Here is a 25,278-nt window from a genome sequence, read left to right on the forward strand (position 1 = left end):
GTTTGGAGTCAGACTGTTTGAGGGTGTGCACAGGTGTCTTTTTATACTGATAACAAGTTTAAACAGGTGCCATTACTACAGGTAATGAGTGGAGGAAAGAGGAGACTCTTAAAGAAGAAGTTACTGGTCTGTGAGAGCCAGAAATCTTGATTGTTTGTTTCTGACCAAATACTTATTTTCCACCATAAAATGCAAAAAAAATTATAAAAAAACAGACAATGTGATTTTCTGGATTTTTTTTTCTCAGTTTGTCTCCCATAGTTGAGGTCTACCTATGATGTAAATTACAGACGCCTCTCATCTTTTTAAGTGGTGGAACTTGCACTATTGCTGACTGACTAAATACTTTTTTGCCCCACTGTATATTACATGTGGTCTGTGCTTATGGATATGATGTGCGACATGGGTATATATATGTTTTTGCTACCTCATCTTGGCCATGCGCATCGTGTTGTTGCCAGCTGTGCCCTGTTGTGGACCGGCGTCTACATGCTCTGTGCGCATGCTCCGGAAGCTCTTCTCCCCGCACGTGCGCGCTGGGCTTGACGCTTGTGTCTGCATTGGGACCTGATGGCTTCAATGCGCATGCGCCGAAAAGCGCCACTGTGATTTGTTGTCAGCAACCATGTGACCGGGCTCACTAGGGTATTTGAAAGTCCTATTGGGAACCTGATGTTATCCCCTTGAGAAAGCAGCACTGTGCTGCTGCGAAACGTGCGTCGGGGTACATCATCCGGCTGTCCCCTCATCACACCCTCTTACCGGTAAGCTCTGCTCACTTATAGTAGACTTCTTGCACTTGCTATGGTATTTAGTGACACTTAATTTTTTTAGGAAGTCTATGGCCATATTACTTTGTTGTGCGAGTTCACCCGGTATAGACCATCAGTCATTTTGATATATATTGAACCATGGGGGTCCTCCCGTGGGGTGTTTTGGGTGGTTTTTCAGCATTTTGACTGGCGTTGTTTTGTTATTGTGATATTTTTAACTTTTATATGGATTAATTAAAATAGAATTTGTTACTTAACTTTCATCAATGCTCTGCATTCTCCTCCTTATTCACATGATTTCTTTGGAGCGGATTGAGTTAGTCTGGGGGTGGGCGTCATTACCTGCCACATTCTCGACTTTCTAATATGCATTTGGGACTTTTGTTATCAATAATGTAGTCTTGAGGGTCTGCTGAATTTCACGCACTACCACCATCCCCCTGACATCTTCTCCTGCCAGAGGAGAAAGAAATGGTAAATGGGCGTGGATTAGGGTGTGGGTAAAAGTTGCCTTGACGCGCGCTGCAACATCTGTCCCTTTTTCTTTTCTTCAAAAGTTGGGAGGTATGTAAGAGGATAAAAACTTTGATGGGAGGAGTATCTCTTTAAGGAGACAGTAGTAGAATTGTGCAGGAAATCTTAAATCCAAGTGTCATCTGATATTTCTTATTTTCAGGATTTCAATGTGTTGTCCATGACTTAGCGCAATGGAGAATTGTACGATATACTCCAGCTGAGAGTCATCAGTCTGCCGGAGGCAGACCACACAAGGAAATGAAAAGGCAAAACAAAAAAAAAATCAGTCTCAGAATTAAGAAAATCTGATTCTCTTCCATGATATGAAATAACACAATAGCTAGTGACCGCACTATAAAAATAATGATATCAGTGTCAAATGCAGAAGGTGGATTACCAACCTGGGAAGCAGGCAGTCTTCAGGAGTTGAACCTATCGAATACTGCTCAAGAAAGTATGGGTCCTCATCCTCTATTGTGCTAACATTGGCCACGGTAGAGAAGTTATCTGACAGTATGTAGTCAAGATGTTTGTGGAACCTGTTTTTCAGAATTATAGAGTAGAAAAATATGCCCATAGTTACATTGATAGGACCAACACCGTAAAGGGTAGTATTTTGCAACATGACATCTTGGTTTATTTTTTGATGGGTCAGTCCATCAGCTCGAGGATTTCATGAGAACACTTAATGGCAATGCCACTAACACTCGGCTTACTTACACTTTTAGTGGTACGATGGTCGACTTCCTGGATGTCCGCCTGGAGGTTGACTTCAGGAAGCATAGTTACATTGATAGGACCAACACCGTAAAGGGTAGTATTTTGCAACTCCAAGACTCAGTGTGCTTGTGTCATCTAATTTTCCTTCTTTAGTTGATGCAAAATTGTTCTTGATAACCCAAGTGTCAGAACATCAGTGTACTCTCTTCCTTGTCCCAAAACCCTAATTTGTAAACCAATCCTGTGAGTCAGGTGAGCGGATTCATTTGTCCTGCACCTTGTTTTGTTACCAGTTAAGACCCTACTGCGTTCTTTTTGTTCCTAGTTTTTCACACCCTCAACTTTTGTCTTGTCAGTCCACAGGGTATTCTCCCGAAAGTCTTGGGGATCATTAAAATGTTTCAGGCAAAACTGAGACTAGTTCTTATTGCTCACTAGTGGTTTTCATCTTGGATCTCGTCTCGCTCATTCTCTTTCTTAGGGCAGTTTCACATGTCAGTGCCTCCGGTACGTGTAGTCACAGTTTTCTCACGTACCGGAGACACTAACACACGTAGACCCATTCAAATGAATGGGTCTATGCACATGTCAGTGTGTTTTCATGGACTATGTGTCCGTGGGCAAAACACGTAGACATGTCCGTTTTTTACCGGCAGCACGTACTGCAATACGTCCCGCACACGTGCACACGGAGAACAGTGTACACTCTCCTCGGTGCGCACGGACGGCCACGGGAGAAACAGCGCTACTGTAAGCGCTGTTCCCCTGCATGTGGTGCTGAAGCCGACTGTCATCCTCTCTCCCCTGCTCGGCCGAAAGCAGCACGAGCAGGGGAGAAGGGATGAAAGAAAAACCGACGTGGGGTCCCCTCTATATTTTCCAACCAACCTGGCAAAACTCACAGGAGCAGGCTGCTATTCTCAGGCTGGTAAGGAGCCATGGCTATGGGCCCCCCCAGCCTTAAAAAAGCAGCAAGCAGATGCCCAGAAAAGGCGCATCTATTAGATGGAAAGTGGGGCAATCACTTTTTCACACAGGGCCCTGTGGTTTTGGATTTATTTTTCCCTTAATAATAAAGACCTTCATTTAAAAACTAAATTTTGTGTTATCTTTGTCTAATATTTTCATTTGTTTGGTGATCTGGAACATTTAAGTGTGACAAAAATGGAAAAAAACAACAGGAAATCAGGAAGGGGCTAACAGTTTTTCACACAACTGTGTATATATATCTTATATATAGGGCAGCACTGCAGCACTGCAGCCTTGTAGCGCTGGGGTCCTGGGTTCTAATCCCACCTTGGACACCATCTGCAAGGAGTTTGTATGTTCTCCCCGTGTTTGCGTGGGTTTCCTCCGGGTTCTCCGGTTTCCTCCCACATTCCAAAGACATACTGATATGGAATTTAGATTGTGAGCCCCATAGGAGACAGCAATGATAATGTGTGAAAACTGTAAAGTGCTGCGGAATATGTTAGCGCTATATAAAAATAAAATTATTATTTATTATCTTTATTATGCATTGGAAGGAACCTTCATTTTGAGTGAATGATCCAGTTTATACCCCGGTATTGTGCAGGGAATGAACTATAAGACAGATTATTTTGGCGATTTTTACATTTCAATAGTCAGAATTGAACATAAAGACTTTCCTCCATGGAAGTCACCATTCTCTATCGTATTGTCTACAGTTTCAATTAAGCTTCTGCAAGAGAACATCTGTTAGGATTGTACATTTTGTGTATTTTTGTTTTGTAGAATTGTATTTTTTCTCTGGGGAAAAATTCAATTATTTCACAATTTCCTTTTTAGTTTGTGTTTTCATCTCGTGCTCCAACCTGTGATTACCGGATCACTTAAACACAATCTCGTACTCTAATATATTGTCATGACTATAAATTGTTTTGTGCGGGAGACTAAATGCATTTTCTTTCTTTTCTGCGCTATTGCTACATCAACATGGCGAGCAGCCTATTTACACGGCATAAATAAAATGAATTCATATTTTTAGCCTGGCGTACAATTAAGTTGGCTTCGCTACTTACATTAATGGAGTCTTGACTGCGAGGCGCGTTTTGTTACATTACTAGGACTACGTTTCGCAATGGAAAGAACGATAATAGTATCTTTTCAGATCTCTCATATTCTCGGTCTGGAGCCACAATGTCCTAGGTTTTAATTTTATTTCCAACCATTAGCTTTTGCATACAATAAACATTACGGCTCCGTGACCTTATCTTGCTTCTGCTTTATTAAATCACAAAATTAAAAAAGTTCGGAATGAATCTGGTCTTAACTCATTGAGGCGCCTACGATGCCAGTGATTGTATTCATGTTCATTGGGTTCATGTTTTAGATTTCTTCTGGATCAACAGACTTTGGACACACTAGGTCGAACTCAATAAAATGGTTTACTTTAAAGCAAAAGCTGTCGAAAGTACTTTTTGGGAATTGGAGGTAGAATACCCAATGAGAAATAAAACCGAGAAAATGTGCCCATTCAGAGACAAAAAGAAAGGTACCATATCCATTTTCTTCAAGGGGTTGTCTCATGAAGACATGATGGTGTGGGAAAGCAGGAGGTAAGGTCCTGTATAGAAGGTATGTACTACTGAGGTGGTTTTATTTTTGGTCTCTGGTTGGTCATGTTGACATGTTCGTTTTTAATCAGCAGCATGAGCAGCAAAACGTCCCTCTTACGAGCAATCTGATGACACACAGATGAGATTTCTCATGATGAACTGCAATGATCTCACTGAGGTCAGTGCAGCTCATGGACTCGTTCTCGCTGCAGCCAGTCATTTTCCCCTGCTCTTCAGCGTGTGCAGTTGCCTCAGACCAACGCTCATGCTGATGATCAAATATCGCACAGATGGATTACGGCATGGGACAGTCTGGATTCTTTCAACTTCAGACAAGTGAAGGATATTTTTGGTTTTTTTTTCTTGTTTTTTTTTTTATTTACAGGGGACAATGGCTTCAGGGGATTATGTGTTAAGGTGAGCTTAATGTATTTTTTACATTTTATTCTTCATTTTACACTCGATATAGACTGCTGGGGTTGAATGCAACTCTCAACATTGTCCCCTGCTCTCTTTGATCTCAGGTCGAGCAGGGGACAATAATGTGAGCTGTCTTCAGCACCAGGCTCCTGAGAACAGAGTAAACTGTGCCAGCTTTTCTCACGCATCTGTATGTGTGATACTGATGTGGCACATGATTGCCACACGTATGAAACACGTGGACACACGGACATCTCCAGTACTGGTTTTTCCAGTACTGGAAATATCAGGACGTGTGAAGGGGACCTTACATGGGTTAGCTGCTTATTGATGGTGCAATAGTTCAGAGACATGGACAGGTAAATACTGCTGCCTTTTTCTTGCTGGGTGAATTTTTGAATATTTGGGGGGGGATTCTAATTCCTCTTATTATGGCTTTGCTTTTATTTTTTTTTTTTTTTAATTTTGACTGGATTTTGGTTCAGGAACTTAGGAGAGACCAAAAAATCCTGGGTGGGAAAGGTCGCGCCCATAATCCAGTTCATGTCTTACTAGCCTAATAAAATGGACCTGGTCTAACTCAGGTAGTATTGTGCTGAGGCTGGAGAAAGACAGAGGTCATGGATAGTCTGTACTGCAGCCTGAGAAGTTTCGGTAATACCACCTTGGTGAGACCATGTGATTTACTTTGCCTTACCCAGAGAAAGGATTTGTTATTCATTTGAGCTGAAGAAAGGTTGTTTTCATTTTGGTGCTGTAAAGTTTATGAAGGACAATAAACTTTGTTCTCTTTTGATATAAAAACCCTGTGCCTGTGCGTAACTATGTGGCTACCAGAGAGCTGAAACCCCACCTGTCAAGCTCTAGAAGCCCCATCACTAATCAGCTGTTATTAGTGGACCATACATTTTCTTTGTAGCTTTATATGCCTCTTTGCCAAATAAGAGGGCACTAGAATAGAAAATGACAACTGTTGCCTTTAAGCCCAAGTCAAATCACGCCTCTGTATCCTTGCATTTTGCTGCAGCTTAGCATGTTCAGATTAACTTCTGTGTTTAAGCACCAGCTCGTTAAGAAATTGATGCATTCTATCATCAATTACTTTTTTTTTATTACCGCAAGCATAGAATGATTATTCACTAACACCAACTATTAAATGGAAAAATTGGTTGGCTAAGCTTGCCGCCCTCAAAGAAGAAGAAAGCTGTCTTTCTAGTGCTGCCATGTACTTCGTTGTCAGTTCTACAGCTAGTCTGGCCACATGACTTACGTTATTTAGCCAAACCAGAGACTCCTACAAAAGGAAAACTCATCCATCTGCAAACAACTGTTTTGGTGTTTTTTCTCCTTAGAGTGTAAAAAAGGACTACTGATATTACCGCCGGACCAGAGACCTACGATTATCCTCCTACCTGCCGGGATCCTCTGTTCATCTTCTCATTAGTACAGCCAACATGCCATCATCCTTGTGGTATGACGTGGTGAAGGGACTACTAAACAAAAAAGGTAGAGGGATGCTAGTAGGTATGAGGAAGTTCGAAGGGATCTTTAACGGCACCCACTGGTTACAGACATGGCTGCCAACGCACCAACATCATTGTGGTATGATGTTGCAAAGGTTTTATTAATCAGAAGAGGTGCCAGGGATGCTGGCAAGTATGAGCAGGTTCAGAAGGATCTTATGTGGCACTCATCGATTACCAATGTGGCTGTCAGACCAGAGCCCTGAGAACTTCCTTCTATCTGCCAGAATCCCGACACCTCTTCTGCTTAGCAGGCTCAGTGCAACATCATCATTCTGGGAAGATGCATGCATGATGTTGAGCTGGGACAAGTTACCAGAAGAGATGCCGGTATAATGAGGGCTCACAGGGATCTTACCCGGCACCTACCAACTACAGACATAGCAGCCATCGTGCCATCATTGAGAAGAGCTTAGTTATTGAGGTGTAAGGGATATTTTTCAGATATGAGGCAGTTTGCAAAACTCTTAACCGGCACTCTCTGACTACCAATGTGGATGCCAGATCAGAGCCCTAAGAGCCTTCTCCTACCTGCCAAAATCCCTACACCTCCTCTGATTAATAGGCTTAGTGCAATGTCATCATTGTGGGAAGACTAATCCATGACATTGCGCTGGGACAACACCAGGAATGCCAACAAGTCAAAGGTTGTCAGGGCTCTGATCCAAAAGTCAAGTCAGCAGTCCTGCAGATATTTTTGCTCAACTGTCACCCGTCCAACCAGTATCCCATTCTGCATGCACCACTAGCAAACACTCTGAAACAGCAGTCTGCAGATGGAGGTCTTTCACTTTTTTTGTAGGCAAGACTACCTATCGAATAAAAAATGGCCAACATTGCCACCGGACCAAAGTCCTGCAAATATTGTTTTGTTCAACTCTAGTGATAGTCCTGTAACAGAACTCTAGGGGATCAAGTTTTCATGCCAAGTTGGGATGAACAAGCAATGATGGCATAATAGGAATAGCTTTCATTTTGCTGGAAAAGGAAAATTTGCATTTTTTTTCCCGTGCATGCCCCGTTAGTCTCTCTATGGTAGCTTGGCTCTCTCCTGAATAGGAGACTTTGCCCTCAGAGCTTCTTCGTAAGAAACGCACATCTCGGTCTTGTTGACCATAAAGGTTTTCTCATCCGTAGATTGCAGGACTTGTGATTCCATATTCTGCTCCTCAGTGTTTAATACTTCAAAATTAAAGCTCTTTTAATTCATGATGAAATTGAGTTTGGCACCTACTGAGAGCATCTTAAAATGCCAAGAATTATGCTACTCACTCGAAGCCATTCATCTGCAGTTTATACAGTGCCATCCTTGTTTAATCTCTCTCCTCAGAACATCTTCACCACTACAATTGGATTTCAAAGCGAAAACACAATCACGACCCACTTTGCAATTACCGGTACAGCAGTTCAGACTCCAGTCAGCCTCAGTTTTGTTGCCAAGTCGTAACTTTTCTTGCTCGGCGGCCTCAGAACTTTGCAACAATTTTCAGCGGTTTGATGCCCGCTGTGTTCTATTGACAGAAAATTGGAAGGAACCACAAATGATAAATGATTAAAGTATCTTTGATCGTCTCATTTTATTTGGAATTTTTGCATTTGGAAGGTGGTAAAGAAAAAAAGGAAATAAAGGTTTTCTCAGATCAAAATAGCAAGCTCACTGCCCGAGCCAGCAAGTCCTAAGCCGCACTACAATGGCATCAGCTCAAGGCACAACTTTCTACTGATTAACGCTTCCGATTTTTCGTCATTGACCCGACCTTGAATCTCTTAACCAATGGATAAAATAAAAAACTCATAAATGTGGCAATTATAGAATCTGATGCATACCAATTTATCGACTGGAATATTGGAAAGTCTAAAAAACTTACAGGTGAGTTTCACAACGACGAGCCTGGCCAAAAGAAAATTCTAAAATCTTTAAATATTCTTCTTTGATCAATGTTGTCATAATTCTTCAGTCTTTCATGTCCTATTCTTTTGAGATTGCAGATCATCTGGTTATATAAATCAAAGCCAAACATCAGAACATTTTTATCTTTTCCATATGAGACAGTATTATACTAATCGTTTTCTTGCACATGTAAGGTAAGTGTCAAAGTAGTTATATTCTTTAATAGGAGCAGTTTCATAGTAGTTATATTCTTGCACATAGGGGGCAATACTATAGTAATTTTCTTGTACATAGGGGGCAGTATTATCTATACATATAATTGTCTAAGGCCTTTTCCGTCTGTCTGTCTGTCTGTCTATTCTGGAAATCCCGCGTCTCTTATTGGTCGAGGCCGCAAGGCCTCGACCAATCAGCGACGGGCACAGCGACGATGATGTCATAAAGGACGTAGAAATCCCACGTTTGATTCAGCGACGGGCACAGTATCGACGTAGATGTCATAATGGTTGCCATGGCGATGATGATGTCATAAAGGTTGCCTCGACCAATCAGCGACGGGCACAGTCTGCCGCGAATTCTGGAATCATCATTGTCCATATACTACGGGGACATGCATATTCTAGAATACCCGATGCGTTAGAATCGGGCCACAATCTAGTAGTACTTATATTCTTGTACATAGGGGCAATATTATAGTAGTTATATTCTTGTACATAGAGGCAGTATTATAGTAGTTATATTCTTGTACATAGAAGTATTATCTATATATATAATTGCCTAAGGGTTTTTCCGTCTGTCTGTCTGTCTGTCTTTCTGTCTGTCTGTCTGTCCTGGAAATCCCGCGTCTCTGATTGGTCGAGGCCGCCAGGCCTGGCGGCCTCGACCAATCAGAGACCGGCACAGCATCGACGTAGAAATCCCTCGTCTCTGATTGGTCGAGGCCTCGACCAATCAGCAACGGGCACAGTGATGATGATGTCATAAAGGACGTAGAAATACCACGATTCTGATTCAGCGACAGGCACAGTCTGCTGCGAATTCTGGAATCATCATTGTCCTCCACTGCTGTCAAGTGCCGCCACTGTGTAGGGTGCGTGCCTGCGTCTCCCTGTATGTAGAATGGGTCGTAAACGAAAATACGCCAATGAGGATGACAGAAAAGCAGCAGCAGCAAGAAAACGACAACATCGGGAACAGGAAACATCACAACAAACTGACGCCAGACAAGCCCAGGATGTGGAATCTCACAGACAACGTCGCCAACAGGAGACACCACAAGAAACTGACGCCAGACAAGCCCAGGATGTGGAATCTCACAGACAACGTCGCCAACAGGAGACACCACAAGAAACTGACGCCAGACAAGCCCAGGATGTGGAATCTCACAGACAACGTCGCCAACAGGAGACACCACAAGAAACTGACGCCAGACAAGCCCTGGATGCGGAATCTCACAGACAACGTCGCCAACAGGAGACACCACAAGAAACTGACGCCAGACAAGCCCAGGATGCGGAATCTCACAGACAACGTCGCCAACAGGAGACACCACAACAAACTGCCGCCAGACAAGCCCAGGATACGGAATCTCACAGACATCGTCGTCAACCGGAGACACCACAACAAACTGTTGTGCAACAGGAACAACATGATCGCCAAATTCATAAAAAACGAATGCTCTACCAACTAAGGCACGACCAGGACAATATTCAACAACTTGCACATTATGTAACAGACAATGAAAGTACAATTCGTGAACACTACTGTGAGAATATGAATGCAGTTTGCTCTAAATGCGACTCTCTGAATTTCATTGATGAAAAACCATCTGACAATCAGTTTACTCAATGCTGCCAAAAAGGAAAAGTTATGCTACCGAGACCTCACTACTCAGATCTGTTTGAGCAGTTAATGAAAGGAATGCATCAACATAGTAGAAATTTTATGGAAAATATCAGAAGCATCAACAGTTCTCATGCGTTTGCTTCATTCGGTGCCAACATTGCACCGCCCCCTGGATTCGGACCTTATTGTTTTAAAATTCACGGCCAGATCTACCATCGCACTGGAACACTTCACCCTGAAATAGGACAACCACCAAAATTTGCACAATTATACATCATTGATACAAATGAGGCTACAGAACAAAGGATGAACCTAAAAGAAAACGAAAAGTGTGATGCTGAACTGATGATCCAAATTGCTGTACATTTACAAAAAATAAGCCCATTTGCTGCCGCATATCGCATGCTAAAAGACGTTCAAGCTGAGGAGGAACAGAGGGCTATACAAAATGGTACTGAAATGCCTTCTATTGTCATGGCCATTAAACAAGAACGTAAACAGGATCCCCGACTTTACAACAAACCACGTGTAAGTGAGGTCGCAGTTGTTTTTCAAAACGATGATGGAGAACCTCCTTTTCAAAGGGATATATTAGTCCATCTTAAGCCAGACCAAAACAACCCTTTGGTTCCTAAGACACAACGAATTAGCATTTTGCACAGCAACCTTGATGCTCTTCTGTATCCGCTATTCTTTCCAAGAGGTGAACAAGGGTGGCATGAAAACCTAAACCAACAAGGAACTTCAAGAAGAATTACACAGCTGCAATACTACAGTTTTCGTCTGTCTGTCCGAAATTACTTCAATCCTATTTTAAACGGTGGGAAACTGACACAACAGTACTTAGTTGACGCATATGTTAAAATTGAAGCTAATCGTCTAAATTTCATAAGAATGAACCAAAAGCAACTTAAAGTTGAAGACTACTGCGTTCTTCAAGAACATTTGCAAAAACAATCAATTGAAAAGGGAATTCCAATTGGAAAAACAGTAATCCTCCCGTCGTCGTTTGAAGGTAGCCCCCGCAACATGCAACAGCGTTATCAAGATGCAATGGCAATAGTAACTAAGTTTGGAAGACCTGACATTTTTGTGACAATGACCTGTAATCCTAAATGGCCAGAAATTACCGAAAATCTAGAACCCTGGCAAAAAGTTGAACACAGGCCGGACTTAGTCGCACGCGTATTTCGACTGAAACTCATCAGTCTTTTGAAAGACATAAAAAATGGACTTTTTGGAACAGTCGTAGCAATGGTACACGTCATAGAGTTTCAGAAACGAGGTCTCCCACATGCGCATATACTAATTATCTTAGACACGGATTCCAAGATTCGTACGGAGGAAGAAATCGACAATATAGTGTGGGCTGAAATTCCTAACCAAGAAAAGTATCCAGAACTGTATAATATTGTAGTCTCTCATATGGTTCATGGCCCATGCGGTGTAGCAAATCCAAAAAGTCCATGCATGGAAAACGGAAAGTGTACAAAAGGGTTTCCAAAGGAGTTGAAACAGCACACTGTTAAAGACTTGGATGGCTACCCATCCTACCGGCGACAACACATTGATAACATTGCTTGCAACAATAAAATTATAAATAACTCATGGATAGTCCCATACAACCCGTACTTATCAAAATGCTACAACTGTCACATCAACATAGAAGTCTGTGCTTCAATAAAAAGTGTAAAATATCTCTTCAAGTACATCTACAAGGGGCATGACAAAGCTAACATCGAAATACAACAGAAAACAGTCAATCACGATGAATCATCAACTTTTGTTGACTCAAGAATATCTTGAGAATGTGTTCCCCTATTCTTGTTTTAAATGGCCTTTTTGTCCTCCCCACATATAGTTTGCCACAAGGGCATTCTATAATATATATAACCCCGACAGTGGAGCAAGTAACAAAATCCTTTATTGGAATAACACTATCCCCTTTTATAATATTAGTACATTTTTGGGTAATAGTTTGTGTGCAAACCTCTGTCTCAGCCCGGAGGTTAGTTTTGGGTGGCTGCTACCGGCCGGGGCAGCCACCATTCTTTGGATCTATACCACGCTACGTCCTTGTATGGAAGAGACTCTTTGGAATTATATCGGCAGCACCACGGCTCTTTTCCTCATCGATAGATGTGCGATCTGTGACAGGAGGTAGGATACTTCTATGTATATCCATCCACCTTAGGTGCTACTATAGATTATTGTGGACACATTTAGAAGCTATTCCGATTTGTCTATTGACCGCCGATTTGGATTTTTTATTCTTATTTAGTTATTCAGCAGCAGCCTCTCTGGCTCAATATCTAGCGCGTACCTATATGTACTCTGATACATATATATTTCTATTTGATTATTCATTTGCTACCGACTTAGTGTGGAGGTCGGTTAGGTAACGCAGCTGGGATCACTAGTCCTTTTTAACACTTTCGCGCCACCATTTATATATATTTTAGTTATAATCTTGTACATAGGAGCAGTATTATAGTAGTTATATTATTGTACATAGGGGCAGTATTATAGTAGTTATATTCTTGTACATAGGAGCAGTAGTATAGTAGTTATATTCCTGTACATAGAGGCAGTATTATAGTAGTTATATTCTTGTACATAGGGGCAGTATTATAGTAGTTATATTCTTGTACATAGGGGGCAGTATTATAGTAGTTATATTCCTGTACATAGGGACAGTATTATAGTAGTTATATTCTTCTACATAGGAGCAGTATTATAGTAGTTATATTCTTGTACATGGGGGCAGTATTATAGTAGTTATATTCCTGTACATAGGGACAGTATTATAGTAGTTATATTCTTGTACATAGGAGCAGTATTATAGTAGTTATGTTCTTGTACATAGGGGCAGTATTATAGTAGTTTTATTCTTCTGCATTAGAGGCAGTGTTATTGTTTTTTTATATTCTAGTATATTACACTAATGACACTAATAACAGAGTTGGCTTGAATTGCTCATTAAATAATTGATTCCTCCACAGAACCTCCAATCTTTCACATAGTACAATCAGTAATGTGGTCTGTCACTGTCACCAGGTTTTTATTGTACTTTTACACAGGTCTCTAGAGAATTAATGAATATCCCTTCTCCACCTGACATGTAAATAATTGCGCTTCCTATACGCATGTGATTGAACATGATTAATAAATACAATGAATAGACATTTCATAGTTATTGCACTTTTTTTAAAACATGGCAAATTGCTTTATTGATATAGAAGGAATGACATCAAAAATTAATATGAGACCTAAATTATCATTGCAAGAGGTCATTGTATATAGAGCTAAGCTTATGACACTGAGCTCCGGATGATGGCTGTGAATGCAGAGTGGCCTCCATCAAATTATGAAAATGTAAGAAAATGAAAGCCTTGTCACACAGATGGCAGCCAAAGACACCTTCTAATTATCTCTGTGCAAAGTAAATTAGTTTTTGCAGTTGTTGGATGCAAAAACAGAATAATTTACTGCTGCCATTCCTGGTATGCCGAGCTTGCGTCTCCCTCCTACATATGGTCAGTCTTACTAGGTTGCGTCTTTCGCTATTGATTCGCTATTAGCAAGTGAAAATTGTTTCAATAACGAAGGTGAAAAATCAATTTTAAAAAAAGCTTGTCTAGATTGGGAGTGATCTTCTTAAAAATGACCTGTCACTTGCTAAAAAAAAAAAACTGACTTTTAAGAATCCGTGAGATCCCCTTATCCTGCCACTTTTTTCCATTTTGCACTGAGTTGCCCCATTGAAGAGATATTAACGTTTGTTGATTTTGGAGCGCATCATGTGAAATCTCTGCTTTGCAGCCCGACTGGGCGTTTCTTCACAGTCCTCAATAGGACCTCATGTTTTGCTAGATTAGATGTTAAGCTGTGATTGGCCATGTCTGGGAGGGAGTGGTGAAAGCACACGCCCACAATGAAGACTCTGAAAAAAACACAGAGTTGGACTGCAAAGCAGAGATTTCACATGCTTTGTTCTAGATGTAAAAAATGTGAATATCTCTGCAATGGAATGACGTAGATCAAAAAGGAATGGAGCTGCAGAATCAGGGGAGTATAGGGATTTTTTTTTACCGTACCGTACCGTATTTAATGCTTTATTTTTTTTAGTAAGTGACAAGTCCTTTTTAAGAGGTGTCTTTTAATGAAATGTCACTATAAATGTTCCTTTATGTCAATACAAGCTGGGTGACCTTACCAACCATGTTAATCTAAGGGTGACAGATCAAAAGTTGCTATTTGTAGCTGTATTCTATTGGCTAGAAAAGTAATTTTGACTTTTCTAATGCCTAAATGCCAAGAAAAATAGCTTTCTGGTATTTGAATATTGATGATGTCAAAATACCAAAAAAAAAGCATAAGAGGGGCCTCTGGGATATTTTATATTGATGACCTACCCTTGGGACAAGCAGTCAATATGAATTAGGGTCAAAGACATCACACCCATGCAAATGGCTGGACAACCGTATAATAGATGTTAGAACCAATTCTACAGATCGAAAATTACTATTCAAAGTGGTTCTTCCACTTGACTAGTAGTAGGAGATCCACCTTAATGTTATTCAAGAAGCACATTAGAAGAAGGGGTTCTTTGATTTTTACCATCTATTACCTATCTTAAGGATTGGCAAATTATATGAGTTTGGTTGGGTTCAGACACTTGGGACAACCATAATCAGCTGTTTAAACAGCTGAGCGGCAAGGGTGCCAAAGGTTGGATCCTCATTGATATAACATTTGATGGCCTGTCCAAAGGAAGCATCTCAATAGTAAAATGTAAAAAAAGTGAACCTTTTAAGTGGCTGTCCAATTAACCACTAGGACCTAGACCAATTCTAGGAATGCCGATTTGCTTTCCTCTCTTGCCAACGATGACTTGTCCATGACCATCCTTCTACTGAGAACAAAGGACTAGACACTTCTGCTTCCACAATTTTGGACCAGAGCCGATAGGATGTAAATGGTCTATTCAATCAGCCTGCCATGTAGTAGAATAACCCATTTTGTCTTGACCACCATGTTCACAACTGGGTTTTACTGTAGGTCTAAGATTGAGATTGAGGATGGATAGGGTTCACAAAAGCTATCATACAGTATATTAGAGTTAAGATGCTTCACTTCTGAAGTCAATTTTGTGCCGTGTGCCACCTACAACATGTCACACTTCAACTCCAAAGTTAAGTCCTATCTATATGTAGGCCAGATGTACGTCGTAAAGAAGGGAAAGCAAAACAAAGCCTTTGTTCTTGTGTCATGTCAAAGAAGGATTCTTCACTATGCTCCAGTCATAAACCCATCTGTCGAGCATGTATGATAATGACTGCAATGCCCAATTTTCTACTTTCTGCTTGGAAAGGAAGAGTCCTCTACAGTGACAGGATTATAAGAATCCATGTATAGTGATATTTTTCACTAATCTTTTGCTGACGGCAGCTAATGATTAGCAGCTAATAATGCTGACATTGCGTTCCAACGTGGTAGAGTTCTTTAAGGATTTACTTGTTCCTCTAAACCTTGTTTAGTGGAACATTTACAAAATACAAAATTTTTGACTTTTAACATATTAGATCAAACATATATTTTGAAGATGCAGGAGATGAAAACGTACAGCTCGGTCAAAGGTTGTCGTAGATGAGACTACGATGGGGAGAGCAAGGTCAACATGAATTTTTTTCTTGATGGCCCCAAGGAACCTTCAACCTAATGAAACCAACACCCAAGACATGTAGATGTAGACTTTTATATTGATCAGAAGTTATTACCAAGAACTATTTAACCCAATGTGACAACTTGATGAGTCTCCAAGTACTTATTATCTGTCTCACATAATCTGTCACCCTTGAGTAATGATCTGCGTGATGTCAATATTTGTCACATCCCATGCAAGGAAGACTCTCGATGATTATCCCAGAGGGACATTATGTCAGCACTCTTGGCCACCAAATATCAAGTGTCTTTTTAAAAAGGGCTTGTTAGTTAACAAACACAATTAAAATGATCAATATAACACAAGGCTAATTAACTCGGATAAGATGGCAGCAGGAAGACAATATCTTGGTTTTTTTCTTCATTTGTCAGCAGATCTTCGTTCTGAGATTTTGAACTGTAAACAGTTTTTTCTTCTTTAAAATTATGGTTAGACATGACAGATAAAAATATATGCATTAGAGTCGGTAGTAAACAACATTTTTTTTGTCTTTTATATGGAATCCTTCAACAAAGTACTTTACGTTAATGCATTATTAGGTTATACTGTAGCAAGCAAGTATAGACAAGGCAGAAACGAGAGACGATCAGCTATGTCGGAAGTCAACTGTAGTTTAGTTCCATTTATATGGAGCATTTATTGGCTCTATACGTGACCAATCAAGATTTGTACTAGCCTTTTCCAGCGTCTACTTGGGAACTTTGTGTTAGGTGGCCCAAAAGCAGGGCGAGTTTCCTTGTTGAGCACTCATATGCCGTCAACATGGGTGCATCTTGCCATTACTAGGACCTTACAACACCATGATATCTCAAAGGCCTGGTAATCACAAGAGGAGCCCAAGATGCCATCAATTGAGTATCTACCATGGAGTATCAAGTAGATGCCACACGTTTTGCCTATCTCTATTACTAAAGTAGATCACAGATAGGGCTCTTTAAGGGGACTTGAGAACTAGGAGGACCTAGAAGATAATACCGGAGGACCTATGGCTAATGCCACTATTTCAGTAGAATACATTTATGGTATATGAATGATGACTTTAGTGATTGGAAGGGAGAAGGAATATCTTTTTTTGTGTAACCGTTGATCTTGAAATCCCATGCCACTTTCAGTGGTTCCAGAGGAAGGGACAAGTATATTGCTTAAAGGTAAGAAACATACATATGAGAAGTAGAAATAATTAGGCAAGGATGTAGAGTAGTGAAATTCCAGTAAAAGAAGTCAACAACTGAGCTCTGATTGACTCTTATATTCCAAAGACAGTATATGGAGTGCTGTCAAAGCCCAATTTTTAGTCGGTATATTAGTATATACAGTACAGACCAAAAGTTTGGACACACCTTCTCATTTAAAGATTTTTCTATATTTTCATGACTCTAAAAATTGTGCATTCACACTGAAGGCATCAAAACAATGAAAAAAATAAATATATATATATATATATATATATATATATATATATATATATATATATATATATATATATATATATTAGTTGGTATATTAGTGCAAACAAAACCCCTTTTATCTATACTGTTAATATGATAAACGGAACATCGAACCTCTCGACCCTTGAAAAATTGTATAATGCAAATGTGATCCTTAAAAAAATACATGAAAATTCTTGGTTCTCCAGAGGCCAGACACTGGCGCGCTTTCTCGTTTACAAGGAATTGGTTGTTTTCGACCAAAGTCTCTTTGGAAGTTGCCTCTGAAAAAAATTGAAATGGTCATTAGAGTTATTTCATAGAGGAGTAATTTCATGATAACTTTGTCTTTGATGGTGAATTATTTTTGTTCTTGGACCAATAAGGTGACCGATAATGACTATTCCAAAAAATATGAACAGTTATAGGACATAATAGTAAACGGTTGGTCTGTCCAAGATTTTGCATTGGTACCCAAAAACATAAAGTTACGCCTCAAAGAGCAATCATTATTCCAAAAATGTAATTCTTCAGGTCAACAGATAAGGAAATTGTAACGGAATTCTTTTTTACCAATTGTGGCATATGATCTTCTAATGTTCAAGATTGGCCAAGAGGTCTCATTAAGCCACCACATAGAGTATAGTCATTATATCTCCTGCTTCGTGTCAATCCTCCCATTGCCCTTTACCAATAATCTTTTTTTCCGCCAACAGTTACGAGTAGAAACCACAGACGAAAGTGGAAAAACCATTGAGGGACCTGTTGATCTGGAGGTCGTGGTCATAGATCAGAATGATAACAGACCAATCTTCAAAGAAGGCCCGTATGTTGGACATGTTCTAGAAGGGTCTCCAACTGGTAAGTGTGCAACTGTTACGTACTTGATTCCAGTGATCTAATACATACCCAGTTAAAGGGGTTGTGCGTTGTTGACAGACACTTTTCGTCAGTTGACTGTGGTGTGTCATGCAAATGTTTTCACAATTCTCTGTTGTGCAATTAGAGGGGAACATGGTAAAGAGAACATTCCACCATTAACACCACATCCTATGGAGGGCATGTTCATATAATTATAAGAGAAGTTCCTAGTGCACTTTTTTTATTTAAGGTACTTTAGAAATAGAGGATGATTCCTTGTTTAGTAGAAAAAAATGGTGAGTTGGATTATCATCTACGAACATCTTGGTTGGTAAAAAGGGGATGTATGAGTTCCACCTTCCATGAATGGCCAATACAAGGCAGGAACACCCACTTTTGGGCAGGATTCTCATAAACCAGACCCCTTTGAGAATTCAGATACTCTCATATTTGCCAGAATTGTTTCCAAAAATTGGGAACTGTTGGCAATAATGAACTGGAAGTAGCACTTTACATAAAATGTTATCTCTCACACAAGATAACCTTGTTTAGCATCATTGAAATTAAGAAGACTGGAATAAACTTCGACTGGATTTGTAGACCTTTTAGACCAGAACTATGTGTAACAACTTTGCTGGCATCACGGCATGGCCTCTCATCTCTCACACTATCTTGCCCACTGCTCCAGGTCATGATGTGGTTTCTGTTTCTTGCCAGCTCCATATTCTGTGCCTCTGTTCTCTGCATGCTTCCTGGCTGTGTGTATAGGGGGCCGGCGCCTGAACTCTCTGGTTCTTATAGGAATCAGGTGCATCTGTCTAATCTGTTCCTGAGCAATTGCTAAGAGGCCTCCAGTATATAGTGCAGCTCCACCCTGTGGTCTGGGCCTGTGCAATGTGTCAGCTCAGTTTGTGTTTAGCTTCTGAGTTTGCCAGGCCTTGCTCTGTGTTACTCCCTCTCTGGAGGCTTTTCTCCTTGCCTTGCCTTGATCTTGTTTTCCGCCCTCCAGGAGGCAGAATATCCTGGTCCCTGTGTCTTTGTTCTTGTTCCTTGTCTTGTTCCATTACCTTGTCTGAACTTAGTCTTATCTCGGTCTCCTTGTCTGTGGCTTCCTTCCCTGCTGTGTCTTTCCTTGTGTTCTCAGTCTGCTTATGCTCTGCACTCTTTCGGCTCTGCCTGCTCTGTACCTTTGTGGCTTTACCTCTGCTCCGCACTCCTGCGGTTCTGCTCTGTTCTATTCTGCTCTGCTGCAGTAATCTCTTACTGCTGCTTCTCTCCGCATTCGATATAGAAAAGAGAAAGAAAACAGCTGCTGACCAATACCAAGGATCACCTTAGATAAACAAGAATGCTTTATTTATTATTAGAGTACAAAACACAAACCACACTCATAAAAATAAACATGACATGGTAACAGCACAAATGGCTCATAATGGAGCCAAAAAAGGCACCCCACCTTTGGTATTAAAGTATCAAAATATAAACAAGGCTTGGAAATGACATATACGCATGAAGTTGTGTACACAAATAGTCACCACATATTAAATACCATTGTGGAGGTGGCTGGTTAGTCTTCCTATGGTAAAGCAAGCATAAGAACTCAGCACACACTCAAATAACAAATAGAGAACATGCGCAAATGTAAAAAAAATGCAAACAGTCAAATGAAAATAAAGATAAAGATACCGCAGTTCAATGAGCAGGCCTGGACTAATAAAGGGGACTTAAAAAAACCGGGAAACCCAGCACAAGAAAATAGAGCGGAATGATGAAAGGGTATCCTAGCCCACCAGAATATAATGATGGTAAGTGGGATGTGCAAACCATCAAAAGAAGCGTACCCATATACCCACACAGAGAACCTAGTTAAGCGATGCATATGCGACCATGAAGAGGGGGAGCCTGTGGAGATGCCCGACGCGTATCGCCACCGCGTATCGCCAACCTCTTGGTGCAGCTCCTCTCCACATTCCTTGCGGTTCCGTTCTGCTTAGCTTCTGCTGCTGCAGTAATCTCTTGCTGCAGCTCCTCTCCGCATTCCTTGCGTTTCCGCTCTGCTTAGCTTTTGTTGCTGCGCTATCTCTTGCTGCTCTTCCGCTCCTATCTGCAGCCTTGCACTTCTCTTCCTGTGGGAACAGGTCCCAACCTGTTTCTTCATACTCATTTCCTTCATACTTCATATCCATACCTGCATCTCCCGTGTGAACAGGTTCCAACCTGTTTCTTCATACTCCTTTTCTTCCAGCTTGCATTCATACCTGCACCTCTTGTGTGAACAGGTCCAAACCTGTTCCTTCATACAGTACACCACACCAGCCAGCCCTGTGTCTAAGCTGTTTCAGCCAGCCCTGTGTCTCTGCCGTTCCTGCCAGCCCTGTGTCTCTGCCGTTCGTGCCAGCCCTGTGTCTCTGCCGTTCCTGCCAGCCCTGTATCTCTGCCATTTCTGCCAGCCGTGTCTCTGCTGTTTCTGCCAGGCGTGTCTCTGCTGTTTCTGCCAGCCGTGTCTCTGCTGTTCCTGCCAGCCCTGTGTCTTTGCCGTACCTGCCAGCCCTGTGTCTCTGTCGTTCCTGCCAGCCCTGTGTCTCTGTCGTTCCTGCCAGTCCTGTGTCTCTGCCAGCTCTGTGTCTCAGCCGTGCCAGCCTACTCGTCTGAATCTCATCCATGCTCATCTCCTAGTCCTGCCTGATGCCGGCACCAATCCTAGTGTTCCTGATTCCCAAGTGGGATCAGCAGCCACAGCCAGACACCACCCTGGAGTGGTACCTGGCAGCTGCCTGCCGCACAAGCCTGACCTCACCATCAGAGGCTCCAGTGAAGACCAAGGCAGCTTTCATAGTCACGCCCCTTCCAGGGTAGTCTGGTGTGTGGCCCAGTGGGACCACAAACCCCCCGAGCTCTCGCCCACCAGTCAGGGCGTGAGCGTGACACTATGTTACAATAAAACATTACCATCTTGATTACTCTCAAACTTTAATGCTTGAAAAGTGGAATTTTCTTTTTTTGTAATGTTCCAACATCCCATTCTCTTCTCCAACATCTGATACTACCATGGCACCATAAGTAGTCCAAACTTTGATTGTCCTTGATCAAAGCTTTTCTTAGACCTCCAAGCAGTCATGTCATTCTGCTAATTAAACCCAACTTACCAGATCATGTTTTAATACCGTACACAGGGAAAGTTTACATTAATAAGGTTCTCAAGTATTGCATCACTTTCTTAATTCGTTTACCAGATGTCCTCCTTGTTGTGTAAGTATATTCCAAGATTATAGGGGTTTCAGCCTCTAGCATGATTATTCTTCAACAGATTTTCCATGTGTCTCCCAATAAGCTGACGATTGCCGTTCTCCGTACTAGAACATGGCAGATGTTATCTATTACAATCTGTTCTTTTTCTACCATGCGTGGTATAATTCTTGATAATTTTTGTACTTACTTTTTTCGAGGAGTTTTACTTCATGTTGAGGATAATATAATTTTAAAGCAGAACTAAACTTTAATTTATTTTAATTAATTTATTAACCAGCCTGTGGAGAGTTAAGAATCTTTGTAATATACTCTATTACGTTATTTCTCTCTCAAACATCACGATGAAAGGGTTGTTGTAATGACACAGGGACAGTGTCACCCGGGTTTAGGCCAGGGGCACTAGCCGGGAAAGGAGCGAGAAGACCGAGGTGTGTAGAGCGCACAGGACCTGAGCTAGGCCCATCACGTGACCACAGGGGCAGAGCAACCCCGCGAGCAGATGGAGAGCCGACCGTGGTGCGGAGAAAGGTGTGCAAACCGAATAACGTAGTCAAAGCAAAGCCAAGGGTCAGAAGCCAGACAAGTACGAGGTAACCAAGGGTAAAACAGACGAGTAAAGAGGGCCAAGCCAAGGGGTCAGAATACCAGGAGGGACAAAGCAATGCCGAGCAGGAAGACAGAGACAGTAGTAAAGGGACAAGCCGTTTCATACACAGCGAAACTCACACACGCAGAGGAACAGCGATTACAGACAAGTAACCTAGGTGAGCAATCTCTAGCCAAGTAAACAGAAGAATCACTAACAAGGGACCCAGGAACTACCAGCATTAAATAGCCTCCCAAGAACCAAAGAGAGGCGGACAAACTTAACCCTGACCTGACCAGAACGGAGCAGAACCGCCCATTCCTGAGTCATGACAGTTGTTTTAGCTGCCTAGTTCATGCTCTTTTACAAGCTGCTTTGAACCGCTCCTCTAGCAAGAATCCATATCAAATTCTTTGTACAAACACTGTCTATTTGTGAATAGTGTATTCTTACAAGAGCTGCAGTTCAAAGCAGCTTCTAAAAGAGAATGAACTAGGCAGCTGAAATATCACTTTTTGGGAAAGAAGGAAACAAGATAAGGAAAAGGAGTATTTTACAAAAAAGTCATCACTTTATAATGACTGACAAATAATTAAACAAAAAAAATAGGTACTCTTTTTGTCCTAAGTTTAAGATATTTAGTAATGGAACCAAAACATGCTGGACTATGATTCCATTACTTAACATCAAGCAATCATCAAGATGGCAGTGGAAGCAAAAAGCTATGACAGGAGGAGAGGATAGAGTCCGGTCATTACCATTAGGTAGAACTAACCAGTAGATGGATATTCTTTTCTTTTGGCTTGATAAATGCCCTGTGGGGTCGAAATGTTGCGTGATAAAGCTACCAAAGCAGGACGTCTGGTGCCATGCTTCCTGGATTTCTCTGAACGGTGCATGGAGCTGAAAGCGGGTGAGGAAAATAAACACAATGTTAACTAGGAGACCATCACAGGTGTTTATCAAGACCACCATAGAAGTTTTAGAGCAGTTGAACAGGACTGGACAGAGATCACTACTCTTTTTAAGAAGAAGTTCCATATCTGGTCACAGGTTGTTTGTGGTCTAGCTAATAAATTTGAGTTAAGCTGCAATACCAGACACAACCTATGGACATGAGAAGCGCTGTTTCTGGAAACACTTTAAACTTGCTTCTGATGTTTCCTTCCACCTTACCTGTGCATTTATATGCTTATTTCATATTTAAATCCTGTATTTTCTGGACTAAAGTCTTCTTTGATATGAATCAGAAGGATTTTTGAGCCAGCAGGTACTAGATTGATGGGTATCTGTGTTGCATGCATGCCACTCGGTATATGAAGGCGATACAAAGGAAACATGAGTTCTTTTTTGGAATCCTGGGGAAATCTTACTCAGGGCGACCATTATTTATAATTCTTCACAGTAGAGGGGAGGTAACGATTTTCAGGCCCACAGTTATGACACAGTTCTGAGCTGAAGTTGAGCACATGGGTTTTATTCAAGCTGCTTTTCATCACACAGAATCACTTCTCTTCATGCAATGCTTCATCAACATATATGAAAGTCTCTTCACAGATAACTTCTCTTCACACAGTGATTTAACCTAAGCAGAACTGTACTTTTCTCATGCATTGGGGTGGGAGTAAGGGGATGAGTCCAGTGCTGTAGCCCTCTCACTTCTATCTCGAGGTAATAAAGATGCTCCTGGCTGTCCTGACTGCCTCTATGATTACAGCAATAGCTTCCTAGGAAGAACTGGTCTATACAGCTTATCTGACTTCAGTGTGAAGGGAGACTCTCTGACACACACCTTACTCATGGATGTCCAGGACACAATAATACCTTTCCCAATATCCCCTGGGGCTGAGCTAACCACTCCCTGACTGCTATAATCATTTTAACCTCTATAGTTGCTAGATGATTCTAAATCTACAGTGCAGCTTCTACCTGTCACATCTGCCATGATGGTGAGACCAGTACATCATCTTCTACTTTTCTCCAGCACTGTGCTTTACAGGGGTCGTGAACCAACAATACAATATAATTGTTCCAGACAGGCTTTATTAGGTTCTTTTCTCACAGGGCTCCACTATTTCTGCCCTTCCGTTTTGCTGCTTGTAAATTCAGCCGCAATCTGAGCAGATATTAGAACTCTAAAACATTTTCCTCGCTGACAGGAATTTTATTGAAGACAGTAAAGCAGACGCTAATTGCACAATGACCTAGTATAGGTGAAGTGGTTATTTCCTTCGGCTCCACGCTTAATTCATCTTCAAAAGTCATTTTACCCTGCAGAAGCACGAATATTTGTTTTATGGCTATAAGCCCCTATGAGCCCACTCAGAAAATACCTCCATAAGTACTTTGTATAATAGATAAATAAATTGAGGCCATCGAACTGAAAGAGCTCGTCAATTCTGCCAAATACTGGTTTAATCATTCCAATTTAATGCTAATTTATGGTGAAAAAAAAAATCATAAAAAGGAATTCAGTTACGGGTAATGGGAGCAGAGACTGCATGTTGTGTGCAGATTACTTGATATTTGTTGGTAAGTTTGTAAAAAAGGAATTGTCTACAGTCGGGAAAAAAATGGTTTGCTTATTATCCAGAAATGGTGCCACTCTTGTCTGAGGGCTGCATCTGGAATTGCAGCTCATTGACTGGAATGGGTTTGAATAATGGTTGTGTTTAGAGACCAAAGGGATGGTATTCGCTTTGTAGAAGTGACTACATTTATGGTGTAGAACAGGACAAGACTGATGGTGTAGAAATGGACACCACTGACATAAAAACAATGACACTGATGGCATAGGAAAGAGACAATGCTGTTAGCGTAGGAAAGGGATGACATTGGTGGTGTAGGAAATGGATTGGTGCTGATGACATAGGAAAGGGATCGATGCGGGTGCTTTAAGAAAAGGGATCGATGCAAGTGGCAAAGGAAAGGGTCGATGCTGGTGGCGAAGCAAAGGATCGACACTGGTGGCTTAGGAAAGGGTCAATGCTGGTGGTTCAGGAAAGGGTCGTTGCTGTGGTGCAGAAAAGCGATGATGCTGGTGGGGCAGGATAGGGATGATGCTGTTGGGGCAGGATAGGGATGATGCTGGTGGCACAGGAAAGGCATGTTGCTGGTGGGGCAGTAAAGCAATGACACTTGTGGCACGAGAAAAAGAAGATGC

General features: G+C 41.3%; 1 protein-coding gene across 1 annotated transcript in view; it reads left to right on the forward strand.

Annotated features, from left to right (window-relative positions):
• Positions 1 to 25,278, forward strand: part of CDH13 (cadherin 13) — a 667,269-nt gene that overhangs the window by 383,530 nt on the left and 258,461 nt on the right. Inside the window, exon 6 of the mRNA XM_069739177.1 lies at positions 18,136 to 18,280. Within this exon, the coding sequence (XP_069595278.1) occupies positions 18,136 to 18,280 (145 nt within the window). The remainder of the gene's footprint in view (positions 1 to 18,135; positions 18,281 to 25,278) is intronic.

This window comes from Ranitomeya imitator, chromosome 9, assembly GCF_032444005.1.
Source record: "Ranitomeya imitator isolate aRanImi1 chromosome 9, aRanImi1.pri, whole genome shotgun sequence".
Lineage (NCBI taxonomy): Eukaryota > Metazoa > Chordata > Amphibia > Anura > Dendrobatidae > Ranitomeya > Ranitomeya imitator.